The sequence below is a fragment of the Epinephelus lanceolatus genome, chromosome 12 (assembly GCF_041903045.1).
Source record: "Epinephelus lanceolatus isolate andai-2023 chromosome 12, ASM4190304v1, whole genome shotgun sequence".
NCBI lineage: Eukaryota > Metazoa > Chordata > Actinopteri > Perciformes > Serranidae > Epinephelus > Epinephelus lanceolatus.
This window is the reverse complement of record NC_135745.1, coordinates 7,161,700-7,179,785: the sequence shown is the minus strand read 5'-3', so window position 1 is coordinate 7,179,785 and position 18,086 is coordinate 7,161,700. Positions and strand designations below refer to the sequence as shown.

The 18,086-nt window shown below is 38.7% G+C and overlaps 1 protein-coding gene across 4 annotated transcripts in view; it reads right to left on the bottom strand.

Moving 5' to 3' along the window:
- Positions 1-18,086, bottom strand: part of tox (thymocyte selection-associated high mobility group box) — a 72,459-nt gene that overhangs the window by 31,299 nt on the left and 23,074 nt on the right. For 3 of the 4 annotated variants that reach the window (XM_033651308.2, XM_033651309.2, XM_078172913.1), the window contains 3 exons: positions 15,989-16,054; positions 9,864-9,974; positions 792-1,076 (listed from right to left, as the gene is read on the bottom strand). In XM_033651308.2, the coding sequence (XP_033507199.1) occupies positions 792-1,076; positions 9,864-9,974; positions 15,989-16,054 (462 nt within the window). The remainder of the gene's footprint in view (positions 1-791; positions 1,077-9,863; positions 9,975-15,988; positions 16,055-18,086) is intronic. The other variant, XM_033651310.2, reaches the window with a different exon arrangement.

Sequence of the window (18,086 nt, the reverse complement as noted above, 5' to 3'; positions counted from 1 at the left end):
GGTCTGTGGATTATCTTGAGTAGCCAGGTCATGATTTATGGAAAGAGACATTGCTGTAAAGTTTTTTAAATGTATTTTTTGGTGCTGTGAGCACTACAAGCTTAGTGCCATCTAGTTACGTTATACTGGAGAGAAGACAGACATCTCTACGGCCAATATCTCCAACACTCAGTAACTCACACCAAAACTATCTTGGTTAATAAATAGCACTACAGGTTAGGGTTGCAGCAGTATACTGGTTTCAAGTTATACTGTGATATGCAAACTGACGGTTATCATACTGTGTTCATTTGCTTATCTGCGGTATTAATAAAATGCAACTGGATGGAGAATCTCACCTTCACCTTTAGTTATTTTCAAAAGAGAGACTGTTTACACATACTTCCATTAAAAAGAATGATTTCAGGTTTCATTTGTAGCAATAAAACATTTGTTCAACCCAGGTAAAAACCTTCTGTGTTCATTCCTTTAAGGGTCACTGTAACTGATAGTAATAATAATTCTGTAATACCATGACACTGCAATATTTTCAGAGACAGTTATCATACTATGAAAATCTCATACTGTTGCAACCCTTAGTTAAGAGAGACAAATATGTATTTTTGATTCTGGAGTGAAATATCCTTAAATTTTAATTGCACTCACTCATGTAGTGGTTTAACAGACAAAAGGTCATGTTTTCTAATGTCATGTATATAAATCCAACTTCCAAATTTTACTTAATACCAAATCATTCATTACTAAAGCAAACTTATCATTAATATGTGTAATTATTTATGTTTGGCACTCACCACAGACAGTGTACTGGTCATTGGGCCACTATCTGGACTGAACGTGCCACCATCTTGGTTCAACATAGCTGTTCCATCTTGGTTCCCAGGCATGCCAGGCAGATCCATGCCCTGCAGCTGGTAGGGGTGGTGTGGAGCTGAGCTGGAGGGGGGGTCCAGAGGGTGGTACGGTCCAGAGCGGGAATCGTGGGGGAGATGGGGGGGTAGCATGTGGTCTGGCAGGGTGGGGGGAGTGATGGGCGGGATGTTGAAGTCCTCGTCACCCAAACCACCCACTGAGTAGGACTAAAGAGAGACAGAAAGAAAATATGATTAAAAACACCAGTATTAAATTCCATTCTTTACGGATGCGGGACAAAGTCAAGTTTGGGGAGGCTGACATATTGTGATACGGCTTGGCTGGATGGGCAATGTTGCCCTCAGCAGAGTGACAACTTGGAGAAAATCAATAAGAATTACATAGGGGACTATAAGAGACCAAAGTGTCATGAGACATTACTGTCAGACATAATAAATGGAAGAGATGTGAAAGTGCCCATCACCATTAACCCAGTATACTTTATCCAGTCTGAACTACATCTCTGTGTTGTGTCATGTAGTCATTCCTCCTCAGTCAGAGCTCCTATCACAGACTAATTAGCACTAATGATATCCCAAGCCTTGAGAAAAAAAACTCACTCATTCAGCAACAGAACAACACAGTAATTTAGATGTACAAGCCTCCTTTGCCTGAGAGAATACGCACAGGCAGATCTTTGTGTGTAAAAATACATCAAGTGCTAATCTGACATACCAAAAGAAAACCAGTAGCAGCACCGTATATGATAATGAATTATTCTGAGAGCAAAGACAAATGAGAGGGAGACATGAGGAGGGAAATGGAGTGAGAGAATCATGCAAGAGAAGAGTGAGAGATACGAGGGTGAAAAGAAAGAGAGAGAGGCAGTGTTAGAGAAGCCCTCTCATACTAATCTGACAGAGGAGATCTTTTATAGAGACTGACAGCCTTTTCTGCTCGGCTAGCCACACCAGTCTCTCCCTTTCGTACTCCTGTGCTCTTCATCTCTCACCATCCTTCTCCTTCCACCCCTCTTTTGCCCTCTCTCTTCTACTCTCATCATCCCATTTCTCTTTCATCTCTCTCCCACTCTCTCATTCTCTCACTCTTTTCTACTCTATCTCAAACCCATATGCAGTGTCGAGTTATGAGTTGCGTGACTTGTGAGCTGAGTGATCAGTTAGGTGTGGAGTTATGTGATGTTTACGCTCACTATATAATTATCAGCCACTGTGGCAAACCACCATTTGAGGTCATAGTTTCACCACTTTAAAATAAGATGGAGGAAAAAGGAAAATAGGAATGTGCAACATGGAATATTATCACACCTTTCATTCCAAAAACGAAAAAGAACTCCCATTATCTCCTTTTCTATTGTTGACTCACCAGGATCAAACCAGGCAAACATTCAATAATGCACCTGACACCTGACATGGGCAAACTGGAAATGTTTCTTTCCTTTAGAGGTTATGTGAAAAGCCATACCTGGAAGGAGACCAAGAGCGCCAGTGCTTGGAATGGTGGAATGAATTTGGTGTGTGAGATATCAGCACAAGACGTCTCCTGTGTGCATGTTTCACTTTAATACAAATTTTTAGTCACATTTACATTCACGTGTTCTTAAGTTTAAGGATAACTCTGGTGATATTCTCTGTTTTGCTTTAAGTCAACAAATCTCTCGTGCAGACTCAAACCAACAGCAGGGTTTCCTACACATTCATTTATTTCTGGTAGCCCACCACAATAACAACATCTAACGCCAGGTATTGATTTTCTATTTTTGGAGCGGGACCAAGCGCTATTGGAATATACATGTATACTGTTTGATTATTTATTGCACCACACTCGGAGCGCAGAGCGTACTATGGGGACAGATGAAGCAGCAGAACTGAAAATTAAATTAAGTGTTCATTGTGCCGGGTCTAAAAGTTTGCATTCACTTGCCTCTGCAGTGACTCAAAATCCACAAAGTGTTGCTGAGGGAGAAAAGAACTCACCAAGACTTTGGCCTGGGCTGTGTTTACAGACCTGTAACCTCAGAATTTAGAAAGGTGACACAGAATGATCAGATCGACACACGGGGGGGGGGGGATGCTGACAGACATCTCTCTCATAATATATGTAAGTCAATGGGAAAAGTCTTTTTGGGCCCCATGGCATCATGTGACAGACTTGCAGGTTGTTTGGCCACTGTGTCAAATTGGCTTGAAAACCCAGTGCTGTTCCCCTGGGGCTTTGGGCTAGCAGCCAGTTGGAAGTAGCATTAGCTGCTAATGCTAGAGTTGCTTGCCTTGTGTTGACTGATCCTTTAGGCTCATACATCACCTTCTTAAGATTGTTTTTCATTGTTTTTGCATTTTCACCACCATTTGACAAATGGCAGTGTAGAAACAGGAGTGAGAGGAGAGGGAGTTGGGGGGGAATTACATGCGACAAAGGTTCCAAGGCTCACATCACAATGAGTATGCCACCAGCATATTTTATGATACTGCCACACATTTTGAAGATTGCAAATGCAATGATTTTAGGCAATGTGACACTTGAAGGTCCCAACATGAATAGATTTACAGATAGATTGTACGCTGAACAAAACTCAAAACGTTTGCTTTTGCTCCCATTTTTCACAGGTTTAAGTTCAAGATCAAAGACTTATTTCTTTCTAATTTTGGTCGCAAATTGTTTAAAAACCACGTTAGCGAGCACTTGTCATTTTCCAGAATAATCCAGCCACCTAACAGGTGTGGGATATCAAGATGCTGATTACACACCATCATAACTACAAAGGTGTGCCTTGGGCTGGTTACAATAAAAGACCATTCTAAAATGTGCAGTTATCCAACTATTATCTGATCATTAAAAGCAAATGTATGTACTTTATAAGTACTACATATGACAATATTATTGTGTCATATATTACTAAAGGTCAGGTGTAAATGACTTTTTTTAATTCTTGTTCAGTCACTGAAGTACTTTAGCCATATTCTGCAATCATGAATATAATAAATAAATTTCCATTTAGAGACATCCATCATGTCAGTTAGTTTCAAAAAGTGAATCCTCATGTGTTTGACCACTAACTTCTACTACATGAGTTTTTGAGGCTGACCACGTTGTCATGTGTATCCAACACTGTGTTTATCAGGTTCTGACAAACCAACAAGTCCAACAGTCTGTTTCTTAGACACAGTGTCCTGCTGGAGCTCTGAGCTCTGCATAAATTACACTGTTTGTCTTCTCTCTCTTCCTCCCTCATCTACTCTCTCTATCATTTCTTCAAGTTCTGAATAAATTACTCTTCTCTCTCTCTCTCTCTCTCTCTCTCTCTCTCTCTCTCTCTCTCTCACTCTGCTCTTCCATTCATGTCAGTACAATAGCCTGTTCCCTGTGCACTGGGAGCTTCTGGGGAAACTAATGTAGTCAGGATTAAGTCTTTTCACACATGTTATGTTCACATTACACACTTCTCACACCTCCGTGTCTTACAATATGAAAAAGCACACAGGTTTGTTGGAAATTAATGTGTGACCATCAACATCAGTTTCTATGAAATAATAGTGATTAAATGTGTCTAGGAGGAGAAGGTAATTGATATGTATAGATATCTAAAAGTTATTCAATCAGATTAGAATTCTCTGAAATATAAATACATCTCTGTGTTTATAAGATGAAACAGTACATTTTCTGGGTATATTTACAGTATGTACATGATGTTTGTCAATCTGTTTTCTTTTGTTTTTTTTAAAAAGATATTTTTTAGGGCTGGATTCGAACCCGGGCCGCTGCGGCAACAGCCTTGTACATGGGGTGCCTGCTCTACCACTAAGCCACCGACGCCCCGATGTTTGTCAATCTGTTGACACTGACTTGTAATGAGGATAGCTGGTATATTTGTATGTTCTGGACAAATTCTTTTTTTCTTACCTGCATCTGCAATTTTTTGTTTTGTATAACAAGATAACAAGGACACCTGGGCCACATTCTCTGCATGCTGTATTCTCTTCCATCTGTGTCTGTTTTATTGTGTTGCTGTTCTACTGGGTCTGTAATGGTTTGTGCATTCATACTAAACCATCACTGTACGGGGATTACAGCAGGGTGCACGCAGCTACATGGTATGTAAGTTAATGCACATTATGTGGAACCAAAGTTCATAGGTACAAGTTCCACCCTGAAACTGCTAGCTGCAACCATTAGCAACTTTTGCTGAGGATAGCATGACGAGCTGATTGGCATGTGAGCGCAAATTTGACACCAGAATTCGTACAGTGTACTACATACGGGTTTAAATAATAATACATTTTTATAATAAAAAATGAAAATTACCAAATTGACAGCAGTCAAATGCAGATCCTCATGCATTAGGGGTTTTTGCACTGCACTGAACTCCCCCCTAAACCAGAGTATGACCCAAACCATGACTTTTGTGTACCATTACACCACTACTATCTACCGTAGACTGTATAAAATAATGGACAAAGCTACCTCGACCAATTGGTTTGTAGGCTCCCATTTTAAAGCTTCGAGTTTGGCATTTCAGCCGTAGCCATCTTGTTTTATTTGGAGCCAGAAGTGACCAAATTGGATGAGAGGGTGGAGTTGTGAAGGAGCGGGGGGTGGATCTGACTCACAGCCCGTGGTGACACCTTGCAGACAGCCTATCAGTCACAGGGACCACAACCTTAATTATGCGTAACTTTAAGCCTTAATAAAATGTAAATTGGTGAGTTATATAACAATTCATCCCACGTACAGTTGTCATGAATGGGAAATACGCTATTAAGACCAAAACTTTTTTGTACCTGGCTGTAAACATGTTTATTTTGGCTGTGAAGTTGGGCATTTTAACGTCTTTGCGGAATGACTGGCTCCTAGAGCCAGCCTCAAGTGGCCATTACAGGACCTGCAGTTTTTGGCATTTTCACCCTGATTTCATGTATCAGCCCTGGAGGTTCTTTATCCCCATACAGTAGTTGTGGATCTGATGATTTGAGTAGTGTCTGTCTACTTAAACAGCTGCACTGATGATGTAAATCGTTCCTCTTTATTCATCAGTATAGCCTATCTTCTGAGAAGCGGACATTTTAAATAGATTGTAAATGCTGATAAGCCAAAGAAACAGACAGACTGAATTATCACAAATGTATCCTTTGAGTGCTGCATATAAACACACACACATAGACACACTCATACAGAAGGTACAGTATGTGTTTGATGAATGCCTGATCTACATGTTCCTCATTCCATTTTCATCATTGTTCTCTGAATCAAATAATACTGTCTGATAGAGGGTGTGTGTGTGTGTGTGTGTTTGTTTGAGAGACAAAGACAGAGATAGATGACATGCATTTTAATGGACAGAAGGGCAGCAGAGAATATAAAACATCAAGTTTTCTTCATTTGTTTGCATAATACTGTAATAATAATGTGTATGCATGTGTGTGTGTGTTTTGTATGCAAGTGTGGTGCAAGTTGGGGGATTCCCTCCAACCATTTTGGTGGCTACATGTATCACCACTCAGACAGATATTTAATCCACAACATGCTATGTTGTGAGGCCTGTTGTGATACCAGTAAAATGGCTCCTATATGAGAGCTGAGTATGCACAAGTTTGGAGAAATAATGATCAAGCAGCACAGCACATATTTCATGTGAATGATAACTGGGATTTATACTTGGGTTTCTTCTTTTTCTTAAATGTGCACTACAAAGATGTAACCTGTGTGTTAATTTAGCAAGGTTATATTTTATCAAAAAATTAATTTGTTCATTTTTTTGTACTTCTTTCATATATTGTTGATTATGTGTACATTTGTTTTGAGGAGCTTTTATTTTGTTAAATGTTTTCGACACTGTGATGTCATCACCTCCTGTAGATTCACGCTTCTCTTCTCAGCTCACTGGAGGCTATCCCGAGGAGAGGTAAGATTATATGGTTTCTCTGTTGATAATGTGTTAAACATGGTTAAAACGCAATGCAAAGGTTCAAATTGTGCTTTGTGTAGGTTACACATTACAACCTCTAGTTTTATACTATACTTTATTTCACTGTGTAAAAGCACTTTTGTCAAGTGCAATACTTACATAAAGAACAAATTTAGCCAATCCCAGAGTAAGGTAATGCAGGGAGAAGATAGTTTATTATGCGGTCCCTGTTGTCTCCCTCTCTTCTTAAAGGTGTGTATGTTTAAGCACAGAACAGGAAGTTGCTGTCCTCATTATTTTAAAATGCTAAGTAGATGCCAATGCAATTGTAACTGTCACTATACGATCAGCATAAAATTATACATTCAGTCCGCTAAAGGCTACGCTGGGGAGAGGTGTGAATGTTTAAGCACAGAACAAGTAGTTGCTGTACTGATGATTTTGAGTGTTATGCACAAAATAAATCCCCTCCAGCTGGCAAGAATTTGTTGTCTGACTCATTCTCCTACACAACACACAACGCAGAATGTTTAGCAAGATGGCATGTCAGTTCAAGCTGGCTACGCACAACACAGCTGGGTTCAGTAATAAGTTCATGGCATAACCATAAAATCACACAAGAAATGGCCGTTTGCCACAACATTTTCAGATACTTATGTAACGGTCAAAGAACTGACTGGTAACTCACAAATTCGCTCAGACTACATGGCAGGCTACAGTTACTCATGTCAGCCCCGCTTACAGGAAAGGACAGTAGTCTTGCATTCACACATACAGACTCAAGCACTTGATGCACGACAAGCTGTCATTCATTCAAAGTGTAGTTTCCAAATAACCTCCTAGTCCTGCCCTCTGCTATTTAAGACTCAAAAGTTGTCACATGGTGCTATCCAGAAGTTGAGAAATGTTAAATTTCATGCAAATTAGATACGACCAATCTTGTCCTTGTCAATAAACTCAGGAAGTAGACACACTAAGGATGTCTCCATCAAGTTTTTTGAGCCCTGTTCCCGATCCAAATCCTTTAATGTTGGGTGTCTCTAATTCTGAGTCTGATCTGACACTTATATTTACCTAAATGTTGATTACATATGCATCTGACTCAATGAAATAACAGGTGCAGGCTTCTCATTTCACCTTAATTCTCCCGAGGTCCTGAAGGCCTTGGTTCACTTGTACTTGATAAGTGTATATTTTTTGACATTAAGCATAGTTTTTTTTTGGAAGAATGCAATTTTTGAAAATTGACGTGAAGGAATCTGTTGGAAAAAAGCTGTATCAGTGTGTAAGAGTTGTTGGGCCTACAGAAACACTCTGTCCACTTGTGATTGTACAGTGGTGTTACAGAGTGATGCTTTTTTTTTTTTTTTACTACCTTACAAACAATCTTGCAGAGAGCACTTAAACCCATCAACAGCCAAGTTTCATTTTGGCCCATCAACAAGTTTGTTACTGAATTAATGTTAATTACAGCTGATAGGCAACATTTGTCATTTTAACCAGTCAAAGTGACAGTTAGGGCCAACTAAAATAAAAAGCTGCTCTTTAAAGAGAAGAAAGGCAAAGAAGAGAAAACAGATTTGTTACTGTTGGAGCTTCATGAAATTTGCCAACCTGGAACAGAGTCAATCACCGGTGCAATCACAGTTGTTCACATTCAAAAACTAATTTTAACTCTCATATGGGATTACTCTCACATTTATTTTTTCTTTGGACAAATCAAATCTTGTCTTGTCTGCCTTCCTTGCCTCTTGAAGTAATCAAACAGAGGACACATGATGACATTAAGAGCAGTGTGAACACACACTTAATTAGCAGCTTAAAAAACAAAACAAAAATGCAGTTGTAACACTTCTTGAAGCAGTGTCAACCATAGACTGTATGTGAAGATGGACAATGCATCTCCACTTCCTCCCACTATTAAAACAAACAAACAAACAAACAACAACAAAAAAAAGCACCAAAATATCCCAGATACGGCCATCTTGCCATCCTGCACTGGTGATGTCATTTTGATTCAGGGTCCTGCCCATACACACATCCAACTCAACTGTAAGCAGAGCCATTGTTTGCTAGCACAGTGATTGACACTAACAGCTGTCGCACATGACGTCTCACTAGGGCTAGGCAATATGTAGACATCATATCGTTATCGAGCGATGAGACTATATATCATTCATCATATTTGATTTTGGATATCTTTGTATCATGATGTGGCATAAGTGGTGTTTTTTACCTAATTTTAAAGTGATGTAAATTTATCAACTTGCCAAAGCTTTTGTTTTATTGCTTTCTTAACTCACTTAGCTGTTATATCCACGGTATTGATGATTACTGATAAAAAATCTCATTATTGGGGAGTCGGTGGCTTAGTGGAAGAGCAGGCGCCCCATGTACAAGGCTGTTGCCGCAGCGGCCCGGGTTCGACTCCAGCCTGTGGCCCTTTGCTGCATGTGACTCCCTCTCTCTCCCCCCTTCACACTTGTCTGTCCTATCTATTAAAGGCTAAAAATGCCTTTTAAAAATACTGAGATATTTATCGTGTCTCGAGATGAAGCCTAAAAAGCCCTGCGTCTAACCATCATTTTTTATAGCATCAAATAACTGCATCCACTAACATGGAAGGGGCGGGGTTTATGACAGCCACCAGGGGGCAGTTGAGATGTTCTGGCCTCACTTCTGGGAAGCTGCCATGTCGTCCATCTTTATATACAGTCCCTGATGTCATTTGCAGAAGCTTTTACTGCCATCCCCTATAGACAGTACATATCAGCTTGTTTACATCTGCAGGTCTAAACTGCTGCCTCTGTTATCTTCCTTCCTGTTCAGCAGCAGGTGGTGCAGGTTGGAGTAGACCTGCAAGTCCTGTTCTGTAATGGGATGCTATTAGCTGAGCGTGCTTTTTGGTGCATTTAATCAATGCTCTTTTTTTAAAAAAAAAACAAAAAAACCCGACACTGTTGGTTTGCTAGTAGTGTGACCATTTAAGCTCAGCCTTTAGGTGTGAGTTTCAGTGTTATAAAATCACCTGAGAGACAAGTGTTGCCTGGAAAATGATGCGTTTGCGTGTGTAAGTTTTGTGTGTATTTACCCAAGGCAGACGATGTGTGTCAGCCATGTGTGTGTCCCTCCTCCAGTGCTGTGAGGGCGGGTTGGGTGGCGTCACCTTACTGAGAGGGTGAGGGGGCTGTGGCACACGAAACTGTGAGAAGAATAACAAAGACAAACAAAAGGTTCAAATGGACCCAAAGGCCAGAAAAAGGTCAGAGGTCAAATGAAAAGGTCATGAAGAGGAGCAAGGACAAAGCGAGAGGGAGGGAAAGATTTCACAAGAGCCCTCGCTCACACACACACACACACACACACACACACACACACACACACATGCAGTCTCCCTAACACAGGTCAAAATATTTTATCTCTGTGGCAGAGTAATATTGCTTTTACTTTAACACAAACTAACAGCTACAACTGAAATAAGTTGAAAGAAAGAAGAGAAATAAAATGAAAGCGTGAGAGCTATTTAGAGAAAGAAAAAGATAAGAGAAAGAGGCTGTAAATAAATTGCTTGTTCATTCCCTCCACAGCTAATCCCTGATAAGAAAAGGTTACATCGAGTACTGTACAGCTGCAGTGAACGAAGAAAGACAGACACATATTAACGTCATAAAAACACATAACAACACTGGCACCGACAGGCTAGTTAGGCTGAGTAGTTCATGTTCATGTTTATATTTTTCTTCAGGAAGAAGTGTGATGATTAACATGTTCTCATGCTGCACATTTACTAATATCTACACAGTCACACCTGGAAGCCTCACACTACAACCACAACCACTGATCAGCTCTATAAAGCTGGGCAGGCAGACATTATATTGATTAAAAGAATAGTTCAATATTTGGGAAACATGCTTATTTGCTTTTGTGCCAAGCATAAGATGACAAGATCAATGCTACTGTCATAGCTGTCCATTAAATATGAACTTGGAGCCAGTAGCTAGCTAGCTAGCTTAGCTTAGTATAAGGACTGGAAACGGGGTTATGTCAAGATAACCAGAGGAGGCTGCTCGTCACTCTTCATTGGATCACAACTTATTGTTTTTATGTTGTTTTTTTCCAGTATTTTGGTTTATGACCAAATACCTGCAGAACTAATTACATTCACATCAACCTCAGCTGTACTTTGTGGTTACTGTCACTTAGCAAATGTTAGCATGCTAACATGCTAACCCTGTATGATGAACACTGTAAATATGTTAAACATTTGCATGTTAGCATTGTTAGCTTTCTGAGCATCTCAGCATGATTACATTATCTTTCATGCTAACATCTAGGGCTGCACTGATGAGTTTGAAGCTTCATTCATAATGTTGACATCAGAATTTTAAATCAACATCTGAATGCTGCATAGGATTCTTTGCATGTCTGTTCATTCTGTGAAAATGTCTGCTGTCTCCCTGTTTCAGGGTAAGATCAGTTACATCACACTGCTGCTCCACTGACGAATAAAAAAAAGACAAGAGTGAGGGTCAGACTGGACTAATATTGGTCACATCCATCACAACAACCTTTGACTTTATGGAAGCAATGCACTTCAATAATAAAGCCATGAATTCTTATTCCACACACCACTCCCTATCTTCTTATGGCACAACACTATGAATAAAACATCAAATCATAGATTCCTATACCACACAATATTCTCTACATTGTACTCTATGAATAATGTATTTCCAGTGGTGTTTCTTATTAATATGGGCTTTGCTTGGTGGTGAGGTAATTCTGCACTAACAAACACACATCTTACTCTCTAGAGGCTTCACTAGGCCTCTAGAAACTACACAGTGAATGCAGTTACACCCACAGCCATAAAAAAAACAGAGTTTGCTGCATAGTGCTGTTCCAGGACTGTTGCTTAGTGATCTAAAAACAGCTGATCTTTAACATGTTGGTCATCGCACTGAGGTGACGTAACACGACAGCTGTACATACACCATGAACTACCTGTAAACCTAGATCTCAGTTTATGCAATGAATGCGATGTTCTCAAGTGGAAATTTCCATCCATGTATTTATTCTCCACGCTTCATATCCTGTTTAGTATCTCAGGGGGCGGGAGTCTTAATCAGCACTAATTTGGGACAAATTAGATGTTTTCAAGGAAATTTCTTCAATAAAAAACATCAGTCATTAAGCTCACAATTTTCATTCAGATAACATGCAAGCTAGGATGGAAATAATGATTATTTTGATTATGGATTAATATTCTAATCCTACAATTAACTGTTTAACTTAAAAAAAACATTCACATATAAAACACATACATTAGCCAATGTGTCAATCATATACCATACTCAGCAAGTCCATCTAATTTTCTTAGTTTGATGGATATCCATTGTGTATTGCACTGTACATTTTCATTATGTATGCACCGATTTATTGGCTGAACATTGGTATTGGCCAACCTTGCTGACTGGCCTACTGGCAAATAAGATGACAGGCACCGATGGCAGTGGCTAATGTGTTTCGTTACATCAATTTTGTGAAGGCTAAAAAGCAGGGCTCAAGGCTACTATGGTTCTAGAAACAATAGAAAACCTGCTTGGGAAGAACAACGATCTTCCCCGGGACGCCTGCAGAAAGAATGCAGTAAACTCATTATCCACACATCAGAGGATGCACTCAATTCTTTCCCTGACAATGATACATTGTGATCAACAAATCTTTGTTGAAATCAGCAGAGCTAGTTAACATTAGCTGTTAGCCAGGGTCTCCCACACATTCATTTGTGGCAGCCCACCTCAATTAAAACATCTGCCGCCACATTTTGATTTTCTATTTTGGGGGATGGACCATTCATTAGAAGGGCTGCTGGAATATACCGTTCTCTTATTTATTGCTCCACACTCTCGCAGTATTATTTTTACGGTTCTCATTGGTTTCTGTTTTTTTTTTTTTTTTTTTTTTTACCTTCACTTATTTCTTTTATCATCTACTGCATTTCCTATTGTTTAATTTTGCTTTTGTTTTAATGTGTTGCATCTTTATTGAGAAGCACTTTAAGGTAGAACTCTTGTATGAAATTTGTTCTATAATAAGTTTCTATATTCAAGTTTATTAGGGTCCAGGAAGCTAAGCTGCCGGGACACTATTGTAATCCTAGGTATTCTTCTTCTTCTTCTTTCTTCTTCTGAGGAAATCATACTTCCCATGGGTGAAAACTCACCAAACTTTGCACAAAGGTCCAGTCTCATGCCAGATATCATCAGCTGTAAACTCAAGCCAATAGTCCTGATAGTGGTGCTACAGCAAGCATCTAAAGTTCAAAACTTTGAAAATTCATAACAAATCAACCATATGTGCTACAACTTCACAACTTTCATCAAACTGTAGCCCCAACACTGAAGAAACTGAAGAAAATTTATGAAGTTCATCACTCTGTTTTTTTTCAAAAACTGTAAAACTTCTTAAACCTATCTCCTCCCACAATTTTTGCTCATTTGACACCAAACTTGCTACAGAGCATCTTCAGACTGTCCTACAAAAACTGTTTCTCAGATTTTTGATTTATCAAAAATTGAGCCTACAGTGCATCAAAATGTTTGACTGTAAATGGTACTGTAAACATATACATGCAAATTCTCGCTAAATAAATCTTCAATGTTCATGAAAAAATGACAAAATTCTAGAGTCATGGTAGATGATGTGTGGCAAATTTCAGAATTTTATCTCAAAAACTGAATTTTTGACAGCATTTTGAATTTTGCTATAATGTGAACAATTGGAGTCAATGTAAAAATGGCAATTTTAAACATCAGTTTTTCACTTATGGAGCAAATGAATCATTGTTACAAACAAATTACCAACATCTCCATGCTGTCTAGATGCAATATGTGTATTTTCAGATTTTTGTCTGAATAACTGAATTTTTTTTCAATGGTTTAAAATCTGCCTTTCCATGCAGGGATGGCTGCTTTCCTACACAACAATGAATGGCTTACTCAGTTTGTGAAGCCACTGTTGAGTTGCTACTTGCCAATTAGCTCAGAGCGGTAGATGACCGTCTTAGGTTCCAGAGATTGTGTGTTCGAGCGTCAACTGGTGAAGGATCCAGTTGAGGCTTAGAATGCTTATGCTTTTTTTGTTTCGATAACTGAATTTTTTACAGTGGTTTGAAATCTACTTTTCCATGCATGGACGGCTGCTAAACCTGCACGTCTGGCTTAGTCAATTTGTAAAGCTACACATGAATTGTCACTGACTAATTAGCTCAGTGAGATAGAAATTGATCCTTAGTCTCAGCGGTTGTGAGTTCAAGCCTCAGCTGATGCAAAAGGCAGATTGTGTTGCTAAATTCGGACCCGACCCATCGCTGCGCAGCAGCTATAATTATTATTAGTAGTAGTAGTAGTAGTAGTAGTAGTAGAACTAGTATTACAATATGAAGTCAGTCAACACAATCTAAAAGTGTAATTGACAATGACAGATTCATTTATATCATTTGGAACTTGAATATTATTTTCAAGCTTGTTAAATAAATATAATAGTGAACTGCCTGAAAAGATATCATCAGTTTATAAAGCAAACTAATGTTATGCAAACATAAAATAAAGGAACTACTTTAAACGCCAGAATTGCATATAATAAGTAACTCCTGTGGCAGGCTACACTTAGAGCTCAATAATCCTACACAGTACTGCAGTAGTTCTCTATTTAGCTTAGAGATAGAAATTCATTGTAATGCTTTCTGTGCCTCAGGTTGACTGCAGTAAGTGATATTGATTTGTGGAACAGGAAGGGAGGAAAGTTGATTTGATGCAACTGGAAATAACTGCAAAGACTGAAATAGCTAAAGGTGAACTCAAAGACACAGAGGGGCATGATCAAATGATCATAAAGAAAGATAATATCATTAATGCACTACGCTGTAAATTAATCGCAACATGTGCATAATGGCAACATTTTCTCGCCTCTCCAATAATGCTCTGCAGTACACTGTGTAGTTGCTGTTATTTAAGTGGGGCTCTTCAGAGCTTTGGGTTTGAATGGCATTCCCAACTGTCAAGGACAATAAAGCCTATGACAGTAGAATCACAATAGGAAGTAGTTTCTTGAAGCCTCAGATATCGATTACCACTTCATGTCTACAGACAGAAAATAGAACACGGTCTGTCTCACGATATATGTATATATGTATATGTGTATATATATATACATATATATATATATATATATATGTATATTTTAGTTTTCCACCATAATTGAAGGGATATTTCACCCCAAAATCAAGACTACATGTTTTTCCTCTAACCTGTAGTGTTACTTATCAATCTATATAGTGTTGGTGTGTTCTATGCAGTGATACAGTTAGCAGGTATAGTTTGGTACAAAGAAAATAGTTCCTGCATGAAACTGCTCACAACAAGGTCTGTGGATTTTCTGGAGTAACCAAGTCATGATTTCTGCAAAGAGACATTGCTGCTGAGATTTTTAAATGTGTTTTTTGGCGCTTTGAGCACCACAAGCCGAGTGCCATCTAGTTCCATCATACTGGAGAGAAGGCAGACATCTCTACAGCCAATACTTCCAACACTCAGCAACTCCCATCAAAACCATCTAGACTGATAAACAGCACTACAGGTAAGAGTAAAAATATGTATTCTTGATTTTGGGGTTGACTTTCCCATTAACAGCTAAATTGTAACTGATATTGGGGAACCATTCCGCCCAATGGACTAATGTTCTTCCTTGCAGGGACAAAACAGCAGCACATCCATTCATAAATATCACATGTTTGGTTCCTTTATACTTCCCTAACCATATTAGCAAGGGGACAATATATAAGAATTCCCTGCTAAAATCATGTGAGCATGAAAATGGATTTGACATGTCTGTATCAACGTGATGATTGCTTGCAAATTAAAAGAATCCTCATTTGCTAATTTTGTGCACACCTGCCATATATTTGTTTATGCTTGCAACAGATTGTTTCACATTTACATGTCAGTAATTCCACTTTTGAAGAGTGTTTTGACAAGATACAGCACATCCAATTCTGTTGGGAAATGTTACAACACGTTCACAACCAATTAGTTCCATTTAGAAAAGAGCTCAATGTAATTAGAAACAAGGAAATGTCAGAGGAACGGCTTCATAGGGCAATCACTCTGTCTATGTCTCTCACACACAAATGAACAAAGTAATACACACACAAACCTGATTGGCTGAGGGAAAGTCAAGGCCTGCTTCTGGCATACCCAAGAACATGGTGTCCCCATCCAGCTGGAGAGAACAAAAACGCAAGAGCAACAATGTCAACAAACTATAACCATACACAAAGGAGGAGCAGGTCTGGGTCCTGTTCTACAGTAACAATCAGTCTCGAGAACAGACCTAAACTGTCTTATTGGTCATCACACAGACGCTGAAATTAGATTATTTTATCTTAACCATCTGTAAGCCAAATATTTGCTATAGCCAGGTTTTGATGCGTTGCTTTTCCTTTGAAACCCTCCCAACATGGTTTTGTGAGGAGATCATATGTAATTAATAAATGACTCCTTCCAAACAGAATAATGACATCATTGACAAGTTTGAGGGATATTGTGCAGCAAAACAAATTCCAGCTGAAATCACAGAGAGAAACTCACAGTATTACCTTACCCACATGGGACAACAGATAACTAAATAACATGGATGGTTTATTAATTGTTTGATATGTATTTCTCTGTATGATCATGGCTCCAGTTCCCATTCTCTTATCTGTCTTTCTTAAAGTGTCATTGGATTTTAATATATACATTAGACCTAAATACATATATGCAAGGATATGACCCAATACAATTTAAATTGAATTAAACTGTATTCTTGCTACCAAATAAATAAATAAATAAATGCCCACATAAACATGTGAGGGAGCCTCCTTTTCCCTGTTCCTCCAAGGCATCTTTCCACTCTCTCCAGCTTCTTTAACTGTGTCTCAATTCCATACTCATTATTTAACCCCTTACTAGTGATTTTCAGTTTACATTCATCATAAAGATGCATTAATCTGAGATTGGATTATACAATCATACCAATGTATGTCAGTATACATACTAACAAGTATATGTGTATGCCTAAAATGTCATTTTTTGGCCACACGTTTTCACACTGGGAAAGTGTCCCAACAGAGAATACTCAAACTGTCATTGTGTCCACTAAATCTTAATGGTTGATTGTGCTGTTGATACACAAGTCGCGGTGTGATTGCCATTTGTTGGCTTATTTCCCATTACACCATTTCTTTTCTAAAACAGGAAATTATTGTGCCATCGTGTTTACTATCAGCATAGACTGTACACTATGATGATATACTGTATGTTATACAGCATACAATGAATGGTATTCAGTATGGGCTTCAATTTCCTCATTTCCCTCTCTTATCTCCCCTACACTTCCTCCTGTGGGGCCCCTTCTCTCCTTCTTCCTCCATTAGCTCTTATTTGTCCTACACTACAGACAGCAGTGAAGAACAAAGGTTTGAATGTCACTGTCAGAGGTACCCAGTACCACTCATATCACCACATCGCATATTCACTTTTAAGTGACTAAAAGCAGCTTATGTCATCTTCCTCTGATAGGATAAAGGTTATTGTTCATTCACTGTTAGGCAACATTATATACTGTCAGGAGACACATTTTAGTCAATAATTAGTTTAATAAATCAAATTAAGTCTCTCTTAGACACAGTAATGTGTGGCTGCCTTTTTCCTGCCAGTGAATACTGTTTGTAGCTGGTCCATCTGTCTTTAAAAGCTGCGCATTACAGAGTCATTTCATTAGTTTTAACCTAGGGTCTTAGCTCTCAAGTATGAAGCAGAGATCATGTCATGGTGTTTTTAACTCTTGCTGGTTTGTTTTCACACACATAAAATCGTAGGAGAATATGCTTTTGCATATTACTACACTGAACTAAAATGTCAAAGCAACACTTATTTTTGCTCCCATTTTTCACAGGTTAAAGGTAAAGAGCTAAGACATTTTTTTATGCACACAAAGACTTTTTTTTCCACATTTTGGTCATAAATGAGTTAAAATCTGTGTCAATGAGCACTTCTCCTTTTCAAAGATAATCAATCCACCTGACAGGTGTGGCATATTAAGATGCTGTTAAACAGCATCATTATTACCAAGATGTGCCTTGGGATGGTCACAATCAGCACTACTGCAGACCGCTGTTCGAGATCAACAAACAACAAAGAGTCATTACTGCGTTTCCAGTGGCTTTTTAGGTTTTCCTGCCTAAACCTGACCTCATGTCAACCACGGTGTT